At 38.9% G+C, this 22,134-nt stretch overlaps 1 protein-coding gene across 3 annotated transcripts in view; it reads left to right on the top strand.

Annotated features, from left to right (window-relative positions):
* Positions 1-22,134, top strand: part of RGS6 (regulator of G protein signaling 6) — a 253,141-nt gene that overhangs the window by 11,413 nt on the left and 219,594 nt on the right. For all 3 annotated transcript variants that reach the window (XM_088167049.1, XM_088167048.1, XM_088167050.1), the window contains exon 2: positions 3,096-3,200. In XM_088167049.1, coding sequence (XP_088023175.1) covers positions 3,117-3,200 — 84 coding nt within the window. In that variant the 5' untranslated portion in view covers positions 3,096-3,116. The remainder of the gene's footprint in view (positions 1-3,095; positions 3,201-22,134) is intronic.

The raw sequence follows: 22,134 nt of genomic DNA, 5'->3' as shown, positions 1-22,134 counted from the left end.
GTGCCCACACTTATCTCTGCTTCACACTACATGCCAGTGCTGCCTTGTGTCCAGCCTTGCTCTCTGAGATGCCCATCCTGCTGTCACTCCTGCAAAGGTGGCCCTACTCCTGCTGCTCCTGACTGAAATCCAGCAGCAGATTCTGGGCACTTGTGGGAATCACCTTTGCAAATTTCTGACTTCCAACAACAGATAGGTTCATTTGTATTGATTACCTTATGTAGGTATTATGTAGCTCTACATGTTAGGCTTACATAGATCTTCAAAGTTAATGGCTCCCTTAATGTTACTGTGAACAGCATGCCAGCTACTACTGCATATTGTACATGATGTTATTGTCTTGGTGCACTGGAGTAAATGAAAAGCTTCAAGAAGTGCTATGGGGGAAAATATGGAAGTACCAGAAAAGATCAAGTGAGCTGATAGTATAACAAGAACAACAGAATTTGTAAATGTGGATGTTCAAAGTGAATAATGCAATGAGTGAAGCACAGCTAAGTAATGCTGCAGAGGGCTTTTCTGTTAGAAATTGTAATTTTCTTCTTTTGAGAGCATTTCTGCATTGAAAGTTAGTTGCAATTGTTTTCTTTTAAAGCATGCATCTAAAATGTCACATAATGTAAGTGGTCAATGTGGTCTTTATATACTGCAGGTGAAGCTGAAGCTTGTGTGACTTGACATATGCTTTCAACTCTGCTTTGTAATTGCCTTCACAAAGTTACATAAAATCTCAACCCAGTTCCTGCTCCATTCAAATGAGTGATTATAACCTTGAGCCTAATTCTTCAATGCCTTGAAATCATGACCAAGAAGTATTGTGGAAATGCACATTTGTGTAAATAATTTTAAGTGCTATAATTTGAAAATGGTTTACCCTTCATCATTTGTGTTTAATTGTTTCTACATCTAATAATGTTGCTTAGAGAATTTATTCCATTTCCTTTTTAGCTCACAACCTGGCACAACAGCGTAGTGTTTGGCCTTCTAGGAAGACAGGAGGTTTAATAGGGCTTAAAATAAATTTATGTCCTTTAGATATAAAATAGTGTCTAAATTGGTCTGAACGTGCCTTTCAAGGGTGATCTATATAAATATATATGTATATACATAGTTTAACTTGACTTTGAAATGTATTACTGAATTTCCAAATTAGTATATGCATGTATTTATGCATTTTTGTGCCCACCTGTGTGTGTGCATGCACACCTTATTGTGGGAGGATGGATTATAAGACAATAGAGATAGTGCTGAAGGCAATCTTGCCCCTGATAAATTGTAGATGTCTAATTACCAAAGAGTGGGAACAGCCTTGCCTCTTAATAAATCACAGCTGTATCCAATTAGGATAGGTGTTATAAAGAGTGGGTTAGGTGGTCTAGAGGCAGTTGGAGTCTGCTGGCCATGTTGTGAGAAGGAAGGATCAGGTGGTTGTGCAAGGGACTGAAAGGGTAAGGATGTATGAGGGACAGAGAGGGTCAGGTAGTTGTGATAGGAAGGAATTAGCCAGTCCTGCAGAAGGAAGAGAGAAAAAGTTAGTGCTGCACAGAGCTGCCTGTGGGAAGTTTACAGAGAGAAAGGTATGAAAGTTTTTAAGATAATGAGGGATTGATGTTTGCATCAGTCCTGAGTTCACCATTGACTGGTGCCTCGTGTGAGGAGTGGGTGACTATACCTTATAAAAGAAAAAAAAATAATGACTCTGGATTGATGTAGATTAGTTAACCTTGGTTTCTTTTATATTTTCTTAAAGGGAGTATCTTAGCTGCTCCTGGCTCTAGTGATGGGTGCCATGTTACTGCAGTAGCCTTTTCACTGATGAGAAAGGACAGAGCTAGGATATGGTCTGACTTGTCTGATTCTGGGCTCTTGACTTGTCCTTGGGAGCTGATAACTGACAGCTAGAATGACTCAGGGCTGTATTATATATATAATTGTATGCTATATATGTATATTATATGCTGGGGCACTTCGTTGCTTGTGGCAATGTGAAAGTAGGTAAAGGAAGGAATCGAAACGTATCTTTTTCCTTAAATAGGGGAGACAGTTTAGTGGTGAACTGTGTTTTAGAAATTAATGCATAGGTTATGCTTCTGTGAACATAAGTATTTTTTTTGTTCTTGGTTTTTAATGAACTACGTTAAGATGGGATATTTCAGTACTTTCAATGTTAAAGAAATTGAACTTGTCAGACAGTTTTAATGCCAGTGTCTGTGCGAGGCTATGTTACTTCTTAGATTAGGAAAGGTCACCACACAGATCCATAGCAGCCTCTGATTTAAATGTAACTTGTCAAATGTGCTGGTGGAAGAAAAACATAAAATACAGCATTTGACTTAGAACTTAAAGTGCCTTTCCTTCACCAGGCCTCTGTTTTTCTTCTTTTTTTTTTTTTTTTTAATAATGCTGTTGCCTTAAGGCTAGTATGACCAGGAGGAGATGAGGCAGCAGTTCCAGTTCTGTGCTTCCAGAACATAAGGAGTATTGTGTGTGGTTGTCTGCCTGTGTTGTGTTAGCTCTTCCTGGCTGTGTCATGAGAAGGGGTGAGGGAAGCTGCTATGCCCTGGTTCTCGGCTGCTGCTCCGGGGTTGTGGAGAGCTGGAAGGGGCTTGGAGTGTGTGCAGGCGAGATCTGTCAGAGCGCCTGACAGTCTGCTGCACCCGCCGGCTACAGTGGGGTTTCATCTGCCTCACAGCAAGCTGCCTTGGCTTGCTCTTTGCAGCCACCTCAAAGCTTCTAGAAAAGCCAAGCTGATTGTGCTATGTAGCAAGGAAAGGAAGTGTGTGAAGTATTAATTGGATAGTCTTCTATTGAATGAGGGTTTATGATAAAACGTCAGAACTGTGGGAGAGATGTGTGTATGTGATGACACAAACCACAGCTGTGTGTGGCTTGGTGGTCCTTGTTCTTGGGGCGTTATTCCATAAACCAGTCAATTCTGTGTGATAACACAGTGTGAAAAAATCCTGCGTGGTGGGAACTGTGGAGCGTGATTCCCTCTGTACCATCCTCGTCTTTCTGCCTGGGGGCAGTTGCATGTCCTTGCCGTGCTCCATTGCAGCCTGGAGTGATGCTGACTCTTGCTCCTGTCCTTGCAGTCTGAGCGACAAGAGGCAAACATGGCCCAAGCACCGGCTGATCCGAGTAGTGCCGAAACTGCTGACCCAGAGGAGAGCTCTCCAAATATGATCGTCTACAGAAAGGTAAGGATTTGGAGCTGGGTGCAAAAATCCCTTTTCTATGTGGTTGGCTCATGAAAGAATCCAATACCCCTTTTGAAGTCACAGGTATATTTCAGACTGCTTGGATGCACAGCTGAAAGACTTTTCAGGAAAGTAGGTGTTTCAGACTGTAGGATTTGAGAGCTTGGAAGGTGAACTCTGTTCAGTGGAAGCACTTGAGCTTGTTAGTATGAAATATTTGATGACAAGCTAGTAACTTGAAATTCGTAACTTTTTGTCATATGACTTTAGGTAATTGTTCAAGTTTACCACAGCTAGCTAAAATAAGTGTACATAGCTTCTAAGTTTTATCATACTAAGCACAAAGAAGCCTCCATACAGCAATCTTTTGGTCCTTTTTTTCCTGTGTTCATATTGTGTTTCTTGTATAATTAGCAGTTTGATTCTTTGTAGGTCATTGTTTTTACTTCCCATGCCTTGCTTAAATTAAAAAAAAAAAAGTATTTTCTCAAGTGCTAGGGGAAAACAAAGGTGAAACAACAGCAATGTATGATGATAAAGAGCATTCTTTCACCATGATAACATTTCTTACTCTGAAGTACCTTGGAGGTAGCATAAAAGATGAAGGAAAGCTATCTATTGACCCATTTGAAAAGGCATTGTTTTACTCTGGGGTAGATGTATTCATCTTTGAAATTTAGTATTTTTGTACTTTAATGAAATAATGTAAATATATTTTATTTAGCCTGCAAAATATTTCTCATGTAGTATGCAGAAGTTCTGTATGCTTCTGACAGAAATTTCTTGCATAGATTAAGTAAGCTACCATTCTGTCAACTTGAGAGCTACAGTGCTAGCTCAGATCAAGAGATCAAGTTTCCATGTCAAGTACAATCCTGGATAAAATTACTGAAATGTGTTGGAGGTACATGGTTGTTTTCTGCTTGCATGACTGCAATCTTGATGACTTTCATATGCTGAGAAAATAATTTAGGTTTCATATGGAGCATGAGTTGTTTAAAGTGTTACTTTTTGATATCCATAATTTTGGTTTAGTTGTTGTGTATTTGGTTTGGAATCTGGAATTGTTAACATGGGAAAAATGTCTGGGTAATGTGTAGGCTTGTTTGTTTTGAATGTGTTATAAACACACTTTGGCTGCTAATTTGGAAGTAGCACTAGCTGGTTAGTCAGATTATTTTTTTTCAACCTGTTTGCTGAGAGGTCCAACACCCCAGTAGGCTGAAGTAGATACAGGGTATGAAGGAAATGTCTGGTGGTGTGATCTAGAATTAGGGCATGAAATCTGTGACTCTGCAGAGTATCCACTTACCTGCTCTTGAAAACATTGCTTTATGTGTGCATCACTTCCTATTCATCTCATGGCATTTCTACTTTAGGATTTCTCAATTTCTTTGCCTTTCAGTATTTCATTATTGTCACATACCTAGAGCCTGTGAGTTCGTGGTATCAATGGGGAATATACTCATACTATTTAATTCATCTCTCCTTACTGGTTTTCCTCTGATGTCAGTATTATCAGCCCTTCATAATACAGTCATCTGCCAAAATACATAGCTGTCTTTTAGAATAGCATGCCCCGTGCATTGTGCAGTAATGGTGTATTCTGTATAGTCAATTTTAACCTAACACATCTGTGAGGTTTTTTTGCTGAGCGTTTCTGTTGCTTTGTGAATAAAAAAGTTGATATTACCTATTTTTTCAGAGTAAATTATATTGGTAATTGACTTTCTAAATGTAATTCACGTTATTTTAGATATTAGTTTTAAAATTAGCATTTGGTAGAATTTGATATTTTGGTATTAGTTTGATGTTAGTTAGATGTATTGCACATCAATTTGATGTTCCTTAGTATTGAAAAATCATATGCAAAATCTGAGACAAGACTATTATTCTTTTGATTATCTCTCCTCTCTCCAAATGAATGTTTAGCTCTTCATCTCTCATTTCCTTTCAAATGGCTTGATTGCTAGTAATGAATGAGAGCACTGCACTGGACTCCCTGAAATATTGAATAGAATCTGCCAGAATACCCTACTGTTCAGAGCTGGCATTGTGCAGGGATCCCAAGGTGCAATTGTTGATTCCCCTTAGGAAGAATAAATAAGGGTGGGCTTCAATAGTGGAACCACAGTAAATCCTGCTGTAAGTGTGAACTGTTTGGTTGCTAATGATAACTGTCATTTTGTGGGTTTTGGAGGAGGAAAGCCCTGCAAGTAGAACCTCAGGTTGTTAATACTTTCTTTACTGAGAGTCTCTGGGGTCTGTTTGAAGTTCCTGTGCCAACAGCTTGATTGTAGCCTGGTTTTCTTTTAGTCACTAATGAAAGGTAGACATATTTAGAGGACAAACTAGATCTTTGCTGGTATTGAGTGTACTCTCTGTTTATGGAGAAAAGCCTGGGAAAGGCTGTGCTCTTCATTTAGGTAGGTAAAACTAAGTGGGATGCGTTTTGGCCATGCAGAACGAAATAAACTAATTTATTTTGACTCAAATTACTTCATGATATTCTCTATGGACTCCTGCAAGCAAATGGATTCTAACTGCTTTGATTGCTACAGCAGATGGTATCAATAAGTCTTCTTTTCTTCTACCTTCAGTGTTAACCTTTCAGGGGTTGATATATATCAATTTGTGAAGCACATTATTTTTTTTAAATCCAAGATACTCAATGTTGCTCCGCTGTTTTGGATGACACCTATGTGTGAATTAAGTAGTGCAGATGCATTTGTTACAGTGTTTAGGGTTATGATTTGCCTCACCCTATGCTTGTTGAGATGACTTGTGCCCCAAACTACATGAGCTGTATTGGCCAGGTCTCCAGTGAACATCATGGGTACCTGTCTGTCAGCTACTTATGTCATAGGATAGACACTTATAATTAAGCAAGCTGCATCCCACTGGAGCTTGTGTGTCCTCTCATCTCTCTGTGCATGTGAGTGCTGAGCCCTGGGCTCTCACAGAACTACAGGTGGTGCTGCAGGGAGGGTGGGCTGTCATTGTTCTGTGTGGCACAGTGGTACCCAAAGAGGTGTGAGGGCGCTGCAGATTCTGCATCTCCATTTAAGAACTCTGCAGGTGCACTAAGTCTGGCCACACTTGGAGAAGATGCTGATGTGTTCTTTGATAGGGTTACTACTGGAAGAGTGGTGCACAGTGTTTAACAAGACTGCTTGAAATGCACTACCCTACTTTTCATGGGAGCAGGGGGTGACATCCCCGTCCTCACTTCAGTCTGTGAGCATTGTGTGGGTGCTGCAGCATGGAAGCAAAATAATGCAATAAAAGCCAGTGAGAGGAGAAGAACCTCTACTAGCAACAAAATATAAATTGATTTTTAAATGCTAGTCACATTCCCTTGAAATCCAGACACACTTTATTAGTCTTTCTTGCAAGTGCTGATGACCATGTCTCGGTGCCGTTTGGCTCATTGTTACAGTAATCCACATCTGAAAATTCCTCTTCTGCAGACAGTATTGAAAGACAAATGGTCACGGACACCTTCTGACACCAGACCTACTAAGTGACCTATTAGCAAAGTAATTTGGCAAATCAAATTTTTTTACATAAAGATTGGTGGAAAATTGTCGTGTCACTGTAAGAAAAATCAAAATATTTAGAGCTTGACTAAATAAGAACTGAAAATACCAATAAGGAGGAATACCTGGGGAATATAACAAGAAGGATGAAAACACAAAAATTACAATCTAAATTGGATAGCAAGGTATACTTGTTTCTGAGAGAGATCTTGTATGATAGGAAAGAATTTGCACACTGTGTGCTTTGAGAGTTTTAGAACCACTGGAGCATGTATGTTCCGAGGGGTATCAAAGTATACTGTCAAATAAATGATCTGCGTTATCTCATGGTAGATTTTCATTTCTGCTTAAATTTTGCCACACACATTCTTTATATCTGCTTGCTAATGTTGGCACTTAGTGAGTTAAATTTTGACTTTTTATGATTACTTGTGGTAAATCTTTTGAACAAGCAGGAAAATCTAATTTCCAAAGGCAATTACTGCTCTAAGTAATGTAACACGAACTTGCAGCTGCCACAAGATGCTTTCAGAAAAATCTGAGTTGCTTGCTACCTTCAGTGCTTGGCAGCCTTTGTTTCTTTTAAAATGCTGATTTAAGATCTGAATTGGAATAATTAAAAAAAAAAAAAAAAGCAACAACAACAAAAAACCAACCAAAAAAGCAGCCTTACATTTGCAGATTTTCTCCAGGCAAATTCCAGTGTGCCAGTCATGTCAAGTAGCAGGAGTGTTTCTGTCAGACCTGGCCAAATGTGCTGATTGGGCAGGAAATGAGAGAACAAGCAGTGGTAAAGACAGGCATATGCATCCAAAATCTGTATGGACCATGGAGCAGAAGGATGGGGGAAGAGACTGTTGTTAAATTGACTGTTCACATTAAAAACCTACACTGGTATTTTGGGCTAGTCAGAAAATGGAGACTGCAATTTGTTTGCTCTTAAGTTGTGCTGTGAAAAACCATCTCATTAGGACACTGTCCAAGCAACCAAAAGCAGATGAGCCACAAAAGGCTGTAGTCCAAATGATGACTTTTTGTAAAGAAAGAAAAAACTGAGATGTATTAAAGTGAGATGTATTCATGCATGCAACTTTTTTTATTATTGTTATTAAAAGAAAGCAGTCTGCATCATCTTTTTTTTGAGGCTTCCTTGCCTATTTGAGGTTTCATGCTGTTTATATGAGAGGCAGCAGAACTTAAAATGTATTTTAACTGCTGAACACTTTTGGCATGCTTTTTATTTGATTCTCTTGAGTTACATTTTAGGGTTCTGCTACCTGTAAAGGCCTTCTGAACCTTATTTTGGTACGTGAAATCTGAGTTTTTCACACAGTTGCTTCTGTTTTGTAACCGGTTCTTTAATACAAAACTGGAAATTGATGATGCTAATGCATGAATTGATAACACTGCAGACCTCCAGACTTCAAATTTTACCCAAAGATTTTTGCATACTGTCATTAGAGATTACTTTATGGCATTTTAAGTCATCTTAACATTTCCTCGTTTCTTTCAATTTTTTTTTTTTTTTTAAATTCTATTTCCAGACTAAAAGCGGTAAGCCAAGACTAAACTAGCACTGAATTTGAGAGTACATATTGGGACTTCAGGAACTGAAATATGTGCCATTTTGGATAAATGATCTCCAAACTAACATTGTTACTGCTGGAAAATAAATTTAAACCCAGTCTTGTTACCAACATGTGTCTGCACACAGGTCAGGCAGTGGGGGAACTTTAACTTGGTACTTCTGAATTGCACATTGATAAGGAGGTTTCAGTTAATTAATCACTGCAAATACTCATGTATTGTGGTTGGGGTTCTTGTTGAGGTGAAACAGGAGTGGCCTTTGCAAGTGTGATCACAGAGATGTTTATTTCAGCCACGCATGAGCACAGTCCAGCGTCCAGGGGCAAAGACAAAGCCATGGTCTGGGGCTTTGGGTTAGGTCTATGGGATGAGAAGGGCAGGGAAAGAACTATCAGAGACCAATTACCAGGGGACATGGGGGTGTCACAAGGGTGGGTTAGGACATGGGGGCCAGCAGGGAAACGGGGTGGGAGTGACCAAAAGGCTGGAGACAGGGAGAGGGCACAGCTCTGACCTAAGGGACAGAACAGGATAGTGCCTTTCCAAGTGTCCACACTCGTGTGCCTTGCTTGTAAACAGAAGCTGGCCATTTCTTGAAACGTTGCTAATTTCTCTGTTCAGCTGATTTACTGTGTCAACAACTTTGCCTGCATAGGGTGCTGCATAGAGAAGGGGAATTGCCTGTGTGCAAGGTGGGCTACTGGTTAAATTGTGGCTCTAATTATGATAGAGCTGGCTGATTTTATCTAGGGGATTCCCTCTTGGAATTTGCTATACTAACAGGGGTAGCAATCAGTATTTCTCCTTTCTGTACCTCATAGAGCAAAATCCTGGGGACAGTAATCAGAGTAGGGGCATTAAATCTAGTTTTACAGAGAGAGAGAGGCTGTACAGTGGGGGACAGAGGTGGGAACGGCTCAACAAACCTGTCAGGTAGGAGCAGCAGGGAGTCCAGAGTATAGTGGTAAGTCATAGGGAAGTCTTAGTCCAGTTATGAGCAAGGGCAATGAAAACACGAATCCCAGAGTGTCTTGGAGAAATATTTCCAAGGCAGGGATAGGTGTGAGCAGTATTGTGCAAAAAGCAAGTGATAATGACCTCTTCTATGTCATGATATAGTCATATTTTGTCATCTCCAGTCTTCAGAAAACATGTCCTGGTAGCACAGCATGGCCTAGAAACAAATGGTGTATTTAGCTGAGCAAAAGCTAGTACTGTGTGCACAGAAATTTTGGTACATTTGTGATGGATATAAGCAGTTTTGGAGTTAATGTGGTTCCTAATTCTTAGAAAAGTGGAGTCTGGAGCAGTCACTGCTGAGAGTTGTGAGGCCCAGGAAGCCATATGGTTTTACATAGCTGTGGGCATGTTTTTGTAGAAGTCTCTATGACATGGTATTTTGCAAAAGTAGAGAAGGCAACACAGTGAACCAAGATGTCTCTCTGACTTTATGTATACCTTCTTCAGATTACCTTGAGTAGGTAATAAGACCTAAATACCTCTTAAATATGTGTATATATTTATATATTAAATGCCTTCAAACACCCTTTATTCATGCAAGAGCAAAAGTTTGTGCTGATGAAGTTTGGCATGTGTCAGAGTCCTTGAACAAAGCTAATGCTGCTGACCTTGACTGTAGGTGCCAGGGAAGCCTTGTGGTAAAGCTGGGGTCTGCGGGTTTGGTTTCTGCATCAGTTAGATGATATGAATGATTAATGATGGAAGGCATTAGTGTAAAATTGCAAGCAGTTCCTGGAGGATTTCAAAAGCTGACTTGCATTGTTGCGTAGATGCAAATAAGGCTGTCACACCAGTGGCAGAAACATGTTGTTAGAGTCAGGTGGAGGTTATCCCCCTGGAAGGATGACTTTTGGAAAGAAACAAACCACAAAGTATCCATTTTTTGTCTTGGAGTAATAGTTAAGATTTACTTGAGATTAGAGATTTGTATTAATAGGCAGTGTGCCAAGTTACAAATAGGGAAATAATGTGGTATGCAGGTAAAGCCTCAAGTAACTGTTTTTGTTTGTCTTTTTAGATATATAAATTCATGCCTGTGTATATGGACATGTATTTAGGTGCTTAAAAGTAATGAGAAAGAACAGATAACCCTTGTTTTATCCTGTCTATATGGCACAGCCTAATATGTGAATACAGGTGATACATTAAAATGTTATATATAGCTGTATGGATAATGCCTTTTCTGATATATCTTCTGTACTTTAAATCTTTCTATTCACATAATGCATACATGTATTCATTGGTTTGCATTTCATACATGGCCTTAGCTCAAGTGTAAAGCTGTCCTGAGCTCTCATGTATTGTATACATCATTGTAGTTAGAGGTTTTGTTGATAAACATATAGCTTTTTTTTCCCCCCTCCTCTTCATATTTCCCTAGCAGTTGCCTTATTTAAACTTCTTTAATTTTCTTCCCTCTCTGGCTCATAATTTCTTTGTTCCTGTTTGTGACTGAAACAAACTGTCTCTTGCACCCATAAAAATCTAATTACTGTGATCTATTACTTTAACTGTTCTCAGAGGCAGAAAAAAGATGAGCCAGGACCAATAGCTATGACAACTTCAAAGTATATTTTTAGCAAAGCAACTAGTGCAAATTTAGAATACAGAGATAAAAAGGGAAGGTTCAGCTAGAGGGTAAGATTATGCTATTCTAGCTGTAGCACTTAGTGCCTTGCATTTTTGGAAATGGTTCTCTTTTATTCCCCTAGCGTTTTTCTCATGCCATTTGCTTTGTATTTGCTGTCAGCATTTTAAGTGATGATCTTGAAGTATTTGCACTGTTTGTTGATTTACTTTTGCACGTTGTTTTGGGCAAAGTGCTGAATGTGAGAGTTTTCTTTCTGCCTAAAACTTTATTTTAGCCATGAGCTTGTTTTGTTTACTAGAAACAAACCAAAATGAAGTGGTGAAGCAGTATGGAGCTGCCAGCCTGGTTTATTCCAGGAGGCAGCTTCTGGCTATTTCAGATGCAATCTTGAATCTTAATATTAAGATAAAATAGTTTGGATGGAATTGGATGAAATGTGAATGAAACTGTGGTTTGTTTTTTTTTTAAATAGAACTCCAACTATACCCTTATTCTATCCTGATTATTATAATATCACTTCAGGGGATTACGAATTTATTTCAAAAGGCTCTGCAATAAGTTTGAGTGGGATGATTCAGTTCAATAAATAGAATTATATGTGTGGGACCATGAAAATATGCAAATGAGGTTCCATTAAAAGACTCATGTTTTGCATCCTTAGACATTTTGAAGCATGTTTCTCTTTTTCCATGAGAAGCTGTTATACCATGTTCAAGGAGCAGCAATTACTTTTATTCTTTTTGCTTTATCACTGCTGCTGTTGTATTCTATTTTTTTTTTCTCGTCTCTCCAAAGTTAACTGAAATGAAGAAAGTGGAAAGTAATCAGTTAACCAAACACTGAAGTGCACTGATCTGCTTAGGGAAGAATTGCATTCTAATTCTTGAGTATGTTCAATATTTTAGTTCAAAGGCTACGTGTCTCTTGGGGTGGTGAGGGAGGGCAAAATTGTTAATTTAATTTACATGCCACCTCTCTGTATTTTATTTTCCTTAAGTATTAATGGACCTCATAAATTAAATTAATTAAAGTGTTCAGAAATTATACTTTGGACCAATAATTAAGGGCCTCTGAAGGTAAAGTGTAACATACTTGTGGCATATACAAGAAGAAATGACAAGATATTGTAGTGGTTTAATTGGGAGTAGAATAAGTGCAATAGGTAGGAAGAGAATTTAATCAAGTAACTCATTAATTAACTAATCAGATCTATTGAGAGAGAAAGCACATCAACTCTGAGTTCATTCGTACTTCAGTTTTGTGAGAATGTGGTTCTGTGACATAGGAAGTCAGGTAGACGTTTCTGTTGTTAGGTTTAGAAGCTCTAGATGGAAATGATTTTGTGTACCAGAGTCTTCTCAGAGCTCAGCACTGGAGCTATCCCTTCTGTTCTCTGCCATGTCAGCTTTTGATGAAAATGGGTGTGGTGGCCATTGCATATTAAGAATTTTCTGTGTTGGTTCTCTTGCCACTTCACATTTTTTCCTTATGACTTGCATTAGTTGGAATCTTTAGCAAGTAGACCAGAACTGGAGGGCTGTGGAGACTGTTTAATAACCTCTGTTTGCAGGCACAATTCTCCTCTGCTTCTTGGTGTGACTGGCAGCAGGAGCTGTTTTGGTGTGATGTCCCGAATAAAGGGAATATTTCATCCGCTGGTGCTATAATTAAATGCTTTTCCCCATCAGTAAATCCACTCAATTTTGTTAAATATTGCTTGTAGCTACGTATGAATTAGCTTATTCAGTAACTTGGGCAAAATGTCACAAAACCTTGCCAGCACTGGGTTCTTGTCACTTTCACTGTCCCCCCTGGGCTCTTAATAGTAAAATTAACTGCAGTTCTGTTTATTATATTTTTTCCATGTGTAGAAAAACAGAGCTGCAATAATGGCACTACAGTTGTCTGCTAGTATGCTGAAGATAGTCCAACCATTGGCTTGTATCTGGAAAAGTGTGTTAAACAGTGATTTAAATCCACATTTTTTAATAACGGGAAAGCATCTGTTTGGAAACTGGGAGCCCAAGTGCTCTTTATCTTGGTCCTCTTAGCAGGAAAGTGATCTACTTTGGTAATGGTAATGATTTTTTTAAAGTATTTTTTACTGGAAAACACTTCAAATATGTTGAGTTCTAAGAAGTTTTCATTTGTGCTTGCAAGACTGAATCCTCCATTTTCAACAATGAAAATGGTGTTTAAGTCATTCATGTTGTATTTAGCATCAATTGTACTCTTCTCCCGCTCAAGAGATGTCTTAGGGTTTCAGGGAGCAGAGCATACCCTTGACCCAAACCTGCTCTACTGGTTTGAAAGCAAAACCAGTGAGAGTCTCCAAGTCAGGAATACAATTTAATAAGAAAAAAAAGAGAAAAAAATACATGCAGTAATACAAAGGGAAACCACTGACAGAGTCAGAATAGAAACCGACACCCTGTCAGTCAGGGTGTTGGTAGCAGTCCCATTAAATGAAAAATGTTTTTCAAATATCTAATCTGAACCTCCTCTGGCACAACTGGAGGCCATTTCCTCTTGTCCTATAACTTGAGACTTAGCAGGAGAGACTGACTCCTTTCAGGGAGTTATAAAGAGCACTGAGGTTCCCCTTTGAGCCTCCTCTCCTCCAGACTAAACAATCCCAGTTCTTAAAGAAGTTTTTCAGCAGTCTTAGAAGTATTTGAGTCCACTGTGGGCTGCATGCAAGTGTTAATGTAGTCTGTAGGTGAGGTTGTCTTTAATTGAATAAACTGGATTTGAGAAACATTTGGCTGTAGAATGAGGCTCTGAGTCCCCTCTGAGGTTCAGGGGAAGGCACACAGAAGCTGCTCCTACTCCATTTTACAGCTTCCTGCCTTTCTTCTCCCTTAACTGTTTCATTTGACAATTTGGCCATTCTCACAGTGCAGCTATTTTAATTTGGTGAAAATTAACTGAAGGCTGAGTGCCCTTTAGGCCACTGTTGTCTCAATAGCACTGAGTTCATCTGCCAGGCTAAGGGAGAGCAATAAAAGGGAGATGTGGTCATATACTGGGTGTATACCCCCTGGTGGACACTGCTTTACACCCCTGATTCTGATGCATTCACATGAAGTGCTAAGAAATAGTCAGTGACCAGAGAAGCTGTTTAACTATGTCAAGTTGCAGAAAGCTTCCTGGGGCATTCAAGGACAAGCAGCTCAGATGCTTCTTTCTAAATGAATTACAAAACCATGTAGGAATGGAAACCCTGGCTTCATTACTTTAATTATTTTCTCCATAGTGTCTTAATTTTTTTCATTTTTATTATGGTAGTTGAGCGATTTTCTCTGTGGCAGCTGTGCCACTTCAAGAATATTTTGAATAGGGCAAACAAAATCCTAGGGATGGGAAACTGGTTAATAAATGGAGATTGTAATAAGAGAAGAGGTGATGGTTTTAGCTTCTACTCTTATACCTCGCAGCCAGATGTGAACCAAAGAGTAAGATAACAATGATACTTTTCTATGTCTTGCTAAGTCTATTGGAAATTAATTACTTCTGGTTGGTTTTGTAGCAGACAGATATCCCTTGCAAAAGAAGTTGCCTTGGAGATTCTGATGTAGTATGAATTGAGATGTCCAGACAATACCAGCCTGTCTGTCTTGGCTCTGGTGGTTTTGGCTGCTGTATTCACAGGACCTTAGAGTTTCATTCTATGTGAAATCAGTGACTTAGAAGGGAAGACGACCCCCTCAGCACAAAGGAATCCCTCTGACTCCTGAGACACCTCACCAGGGTTAACTTCTGGAGAAGCTTCTTAGATCTTCTGTTTGTCCCCTTGTGCTCAGTAGTTTGGATAAAAATCATACCCATATCTAAAGTTACCTTGAAATTTCACTTCAGGCAGTTTTAAGGAGAGCTCTTGGAAGGGTCAAATCTCAACCCTAGGTTGAAGCAGAAGAGTGTGAAGTACACAACCCCTTGTTGTTTGTGTTGTTGACATCCAGGAAGCCAAAGCTTCACTAAGATGCCTCTGATGTTAAAAAAAACCAACCAAAACAAAACCACACAAAGTACCTGAAAACAACAATACAAAACCCAGAGAAAAACACCTCCCTCAACTGAATAGGATGGGTGACTATGGTCACAGTGCCTAACACTGTGATTTGGGATTGCTGGAAAAGGATTGTTCCACTGGCAGTTTGTAACTGTTATGAGCAAGAAAGTGACAAGAAATGTGGCTGCTTTTACCTGGAGCACCGGGTGTTTTATCTGTTTTACGATATTTCACCTTTAGTAATCCAGTGACTCACTGTCTGTGTCCATATGCATTTACTAAGTTTGGGATTTCTAGCTTTGGTTTCTTCCTTGGAACATTGCTGCCTTAGATTGTAAGCATTCATTGCAAGTGCTGAAATCTGATCCAAGAAATGTCTTTTTACGTCTGTGGAATGCTTAGTGTACAAAACTTGAATTACTGCTTACAAAATGGAAATCAGTGTTATCTTCCTGGATTCCTAAGAATGAGGGCTTTGAAGGAAACATCTGAAATGTTTAATAAGAATTGTTCTTCATTGTTAGCTCAGTAAATTTGCAAGCAGATGAACAAATAGTTGAATTATTATAAAATGGCTCTATAATTCATAGGAGAACTAAATTCCGCAAGGTACATTTTTTTTTTTTTAAAAATAAAAATTAAATAGACTGTTTATGAAAATTTGTGAACAGGTTACCAGTAAGGATTCTGGTTGGGTTTCTGGTGGTCTGTTTATCAAATTCAGAAGTGGAGACCAAGACTGTCTTAAGTATTGCAATGCTCCCACCCAACATTTAGATTTAGATTTCTTTAGATTATTTTGCCTCCTCCATGAAGGCAGGTTTTTCAACCCAATCCTGTGGCATGAGGTATGTAGCTCCACTCCTGACTTCTCTCAACATTTTTCCTTCCTACCTTGACGGGTTTTTTTTTCTTTTTAATGTTTACCTTTTATATTTTGTGAAATGAAAGAGGAGAGAGGTATAGGAACTTAATTTTTTTCTTATTTCCAGTAAGATCAAGAGACTGGGGAACCTCAGTGTGTTTTGAATTCATATTCCAGTTAAATGACTTCTTGATCTTGGAAATTTTTCCTGAACCATCACAAGAAACAGATTTTCTTCTCTGTGGTTTCCTGGCTTCAAGTGGAAATGTGTAGCAAAGCATTTAGGCTCATGTCCGAAGCTGTCCTCTGGATCTTGCCAGACACAGCAGGTCACGGCACTAATTTAGGCTATTACTAATTGTTTACTCAAGGCCACAGAAAAGAGCTTGGAACAGGGCAAATGGTCTTGCATGTTGGAACAGCAATACAGCCAGAAGAGATGGGTTAACATTGTGTAGGTAGAGTCTCAGACGAAATCAATGCTCAGAAAGGAGAGGTGGAGGAACGTGCTTTTTCCCATCAGGTTATGTGTTGATTCTGGCTCACTGTAACTTTTAATCTATTGTTCCCGTCAGAGTTGGACATTTCCATTTGGTGTGACTAATGCTTTTGTGCTTTGTTTAACCTATCTCAGACTTCAGAACAATAAAAGCATGTCTGTGCTGAAGCAGGTAAAGCTTTCAGGATCCATTCACTGCCCTCTTCGTGTCCTAATTAAAGCCAGAGTGCTCTTTTTCTCTTAGGTTCATACAGAAAGAAATTTCCACTGAGTTCTGTAGTGGAAATAAGCTCTCGTGTATTGCTGTGGAAATTAGGTTAAGTAAAAGCAGGGGCTCTTGGCCTCCTTTATACATGTTTCTTAATTGTGAGTCTTCTGTTTCTGCTATTAGTTTGGGTCAGAGCATGAGTAGCCAAGCAGTGGGTATGGAATTAGAAATTTATTTTTTACACATTGCTGAAATAAAAGCTTCTCCTTGCTGAAAAATTAATTACTGAGTGTTCCAGCACCTTATAAGATATTTATATGTTCTCCTGAGTCCTGTCTCTTCCTGTTATCAAAGTGCTGTCTTGAGAGCAGTTCAGGCGAGAGAGCTGTTCAGCTGAGCTCCGTAGTCTTCCTCTCTGCCAAGGAGTCTCAAGACAGCTCTCAAAAACAAAGAGATACTCTAGGGAAAGTATGAATATTAGATCACTCTGGTTTAATCATTTGGGATACAGTGGCCTCAATTTATGCATCTGACTTTTGGGGATTTTGTTGTTGCGGTTTCTAAAATGTGTCTCCAAATTTTTAGATTGCTAAATCAAGGGTTCTTAAAGGCATTGGAAATCTCATATGGGTAATGCTTTTGTGGTACTGTTGTCCAAGGTCAATGTCCAGTGTATAAAGACTTTGATGACACAGTCAATTATCTCTGACTTTAATGGCTTTTTGTGACCTCTTCATTGTGGGTTCCCCCCGCCCTTGTCTTTAAAACAGAGAGACAAGAATAATTTGTTGGATTTGCTTCATTTGGGAATGCACAGGATAGATGATGGCCTGATTAAATTGCTCGTTCTTAAAGGGGAAGTACTTGCTAGCATCAAATCTATTACTTAAACATAATGCTTACTCTGTTGCTGCAGCCAGGGCTCTCCCAGGCCAGGCAGCTGAAGGAAATGTGTGAAGCCCAGTTAGAGCCTGTGCTGGAGCTCCCAGCTGCACCTTCAGAGTTACTTTCTTGAAGCCTTTTATACAAGTGAAGGGTAACTGGGGTCAGTGGCTTTTCCTGCTTTGAGATGGTGCAGGGAATGTCAGCTTAGGACATGGATGTTTTGTCTCTGCCTCCTCCAGCTTGTCTGCAATCTTTATAAATAATTGTGGCATAAGAATAGAGGATCTAAGAGGCTACTTAGTCTGCATGTTTGTTGCTGACCTCAGTGTCCATCTGTGCCTGATTTGGTTCCTGGGTGGCGTATGGAGAAGCTGAGGACCCATTTTAAAGCTCACAGGTCTTTGAGCTTTTACAGAAGTTTTCTCTGTGCCTGTACTGCAGTGAAAATGTTTCAAATCCTTGGGAAGAAAAAGCTGATACTATTTATCTGTATGCAAGACAGCTGAAGTATCAGTAATACTAAAAGCATCGGTGGTGCTGATAATCTGACTGTCAACAGAGCTTTGAGAGCAAAGCTTCAAAGAAATAAATTCAAAAAGCTTGTGTGGCAGTCTCTGAGTAGTGAATGTGCTGAAGGGCAGTGGAGGAATTTGACATCATGGTGATGCTGGGGGCAAAGAATGGCTTTTTAATATTGGGAATGGGGTGGAAGGTTTGATATTTTGATCAGAGTAAATAAACTGTCCTTTGCCTTCTTTGCCACTTGTGCTTTTTCTTCCTCTTAGTCTTACTGCTATTTCTATTCTGTGACTTGCATTTTAAGTTTCTATCTTATTTATGATTTGGGTTGTTTGTGCAAAAACCACATTTGGGTACCCTGTTATGGCTGATCGAACTAATATTCTTGACATCAAATTTGCAATATGAAGCTACAGAGGATATTAGGCATGTGGTGTTCCAGCTTATTCTTTGTTTTTTTTTTTTTTTTTTTTTAATGGTAATGATACTCTAATGTAATTTTTTTTATTGTAGTGATTAGGAGTGCTGAAATAATTAAAGTATCCAGTCTTCCAGTATGTAGTTCAGTCTCAGAAAAAATTAATGTCATAGTTCCACCCGCTCTAATTTCAGAGAAAAGTAATTTAGTGATAGTAATGTTTTAAAAAAACCCTCTAAACTAAGTTTGCTGAATTGGATGTATCTCTATAGAGTGGAGTTTCTTTCTAACTCATGAGTTCAAATTAAAATGAAATAAATACCATAATGCTTCTAGAGATTTTACTGTAGATAATGATTTCATAGACTACTGAAATTCAGCCACTCTTTTTTGGGTAAGTACAGAACTCGGAGCTAGAAGCTGGTTAATATTAAAAGCTGAAAAAGTGTTGTGTGTGTGAAGATATGTAGAAATATTCAGCTGGATCAGGATGTAGTAACTCAAACTGCAATTTGCCCCAGATGCTGGGACTGATACCTTTACTATCATTAAAAAAAAAAAAGTATTCAGTCAGTAGATGACATTCAAGTCTGAGAGATGCCTTAATACTGTACTGAGCAAGGGATTTGATTTTAACCAGTGTATTACCAGCACAGCTTCTGAAACACACATTATCTCCTTTGGACTTCTCCCATCTACTAATTGGGCTTGTCCTTGCAAAAATATTCAGATTGAGTGATTGTTAGGATTGTTAATGGCTTTACCTGAAAACTGAGTTATTTGATATGGTCTCCTTGCCTTCAGCAAGCTTTTGATCAGAACTTGTGCTGCTACAAATGAAAAGAGTCACGGGATTTTGCCTGAAATGTATTTTTTAAATGAAGAAAAGCATATTTTTGTATGTGTTTTGATGTTTGCTGAAATAGATTTTATTCTTGAGTAGCAGCTGGAAATGAAAGGAACAAGTGAAAAAGTCCAAGTCTGTTTTTACTGAGGGGCCATCTTGGCATGGTAGGACCTGGGATATGCTTGGGTGTTTTTAAAGTTAGGGCAATATGATTATTAAAACTTGAGTTCTGCCACCACAAGGAGGATAAATCTGGTTCAGTGGAGAGCTTCATGCCTGAAAGCACAGGCTACCAAGATGATCAGGATACATCCCATGAAGGCACACTGTGAGAGCTAGGTTGTTGAGCAAGAGGAAATCCAACAGCAGCCTGCAGAAGATTGAGGAGGAATCACAGAGCTGAAGGAGCCAAGCACTTCTTGGTAAAGCCAGATGATCTAACAAAGAATATGGGCTGGGAATTACAGTTTAGGAAACTAGGATTGAATGCCAGGGAGAGAAAATTTGGCTCGAAGGGTAGTGCTGCACTTGACTGTGTTACCAGAGGGGCAGGATATGATATCTGAGGAGGTTTTCTCACCATGGCAGTTTGTTCTGCAGGTGAATGGCCCTCCTGTCCTCCTGGGCAGCCTGGTTCTCTAGGTACACATCTGAAAATGGGCAGAAGTGACTTGAGAAAATAAAGGCTGCAGCACCTTCTGCTACCTCCTGCCTATTCTGTCTCACCTTGTGGGAAGGGGTTGGCAGCTGCTGGTGTCATTCAATGAAATCATTCTAATTTGCTTTATGTAATAAAATTATTTTGATTATTTAATCCTTCTAGATATGTCCAGCAGTAAAATAAGTTCTTTCCATAATTTTGCAGCAGAAGACTGGGAGATTTTTTTTTTTCAGTTATATAAGCCTACCTCCTCTATATTCAATTTCTGAATATTAATATAGTAGAAAGGTAACCAGAAAAAGGAAATTTAAGAGTAGTAAACATTGAGCTGTTAGATATATGCAGTATAGAAAATGTCCTCTATTAGTAGATGCTGTATACATATGAGCAAGATTCATATTTTGCATGTAAAACATAAAAGTGTGTGCCTATATATGTGTATAACATGCATTTTATATGCATAGAGTTTTGCATAAGTACAGGATATGAATATATGTATAGGATTTATCATACATGAAAAGAGAGGGAGAAATATCCTGTGATGTAGGTAGTAGAGAGAAAATTCACAGATCTGGGATTCTGTTTTTCTTTCTTACTTGAGTTCAGTTGACTTCACTCTGCCTCAGTCCGTTCAATGAAAACTATTAAAAGTACTGCTTTTCCTGTATCATTCCCATCCTCTCTCAGTCACGACTTCTTGCTAGCACAGTTTGCCAGAAGATAACTCATGTTTTGTTTTTGAGAAGGCTTTGGCATTTATTTCTGTTCTGATGCCAAGGAAAACCAAGACGCTATAAAAATATAAAAAATGAAATGAAGATGCTCCTCTAGAATCACCATCCTGGAATTAAAATAAAGTCATAATCATATTGCACAAAAGCATTTCTCTACTTATGTGGTATGATCTTATAAACCCAAGGTAATAATGACATTGCTGTAAGTTTTGAAGAATCAGGTAAGTGACTAGGTGGTGAATAGGGGTGAATACCCCACCCTCACTGGAGCTTGCCCCAAGTGCAGGTCTGGTTTCCACTGGCCCTGCAGGCAAGCTCCTCCTGCAGGGGGGAGCCCAGGGTCAGCACTGCAGGAGAAGTTCTGTCTCCTGGCACAGCTCCCTCTGTGTTTTTAATTACCAGTATAAATCTTTATTAATAAATTGTAGACATGGCTCACTATGTTGGTATCTTTCTGTTTCTCAGCAAACTGTGTCTAGCCTTTAACCTGTTGCTTTGCTCTCGGTTGGTGCTGTGTATATTTTTCTGCTTCTACAGCTTTTCATGTGCAACCACTTCCCTTTATCCTTTTTTATCTGATAATTCTTTTTTCCTTATCTTACTTAGGCTGAAAGCCTTAAATTCTAAAGGATTAAGAAAACCCACGAAACAAAAAAGACAAAACAACTCTGCAGAAGTCTGGTAGCATTACTACATCCCTTCAGGCCTATTTTCTGCCTATTCTTTAGAAGAGGAATATTCTTTCTGCCTGGGCCTCTGCACCACTTACCCTAATGGCCCCTGACTTAAACTCAGTCCTGATTTCAAACTGGGGAGAAGGAGCCCCATTCTAAGGGGAGACACTTATAATGCTTTAATTACAACTGTCTTGTAAAATTTGCCTTCTGATGGACACTAATGTTATTATTTGAGTAGCCCACGTGGTTTATCATGTAGATGTAATTTTTAAAGCAAAACAAAGTGGTGTTGTATTCCTGAAGAAGTAGAAACCAAATGAAAGTCTAGCTGAAATCCTGATTTAAAAAATTGCTTATATTCTCTCTACTATACAAATACTACAAACATAGCTAATTTGACCATCTGGCTGCTACGTAGTGGTAACAGAAATCTGAAAATTTAATTATCTTTATGTTTTGAGTAACTATGGTTTGTCGAACTGCAGTTTCGAGCCAGTGAAGCAAACAATTGTGGCTTACTAGGATTGACTATTTCTGAACCAGTCTTTTGGCTTGTGGAGCTGCCCTCTACCAGCTATCTCCTGTTCATCATCCCTAGTGCTTAGCAGCCAGCAGGTGTATGCACTCCACTAGGTCTTAAGTATTCTTAAATGTTCTGCTGGGTTCTTGCTCTTCAGTGGCAAATAGTATGAAATTATATATATATATATGTATATATGAAATAATGTATTTTGTAATACCAAATGAAAACTTGTGCTCTAAAAGAAACTAATTAATGTTTCTCCTACAGTTTGGACTGCGCCTGAGCTGTCCTGAGTGTGCAAACAGAAAGAGGAGACTGACAAATTCCAACACCTGCTTTCTGTTTCTTT

The sequence above is a fragment of the Sturnus vulgaris genome, chromosome 6, assembly GCF_052056855.1.
Source record: "Sturnus vulgaris isolate bStuVul1 chromosome 6, bStuVul1.hap1, whole genome shotgun sequence".
NCBI lineage: Eukaryota > Metazoa > Chordata > Aves > Passeriformes > Sturnidae > Sturnus > Sturnus vulgaris.
The sequence above is the reverse complement of the archived record's forward strand: the minus strand, read 5'-3'. Positions and strand labels throughout refer to the sequence as shown.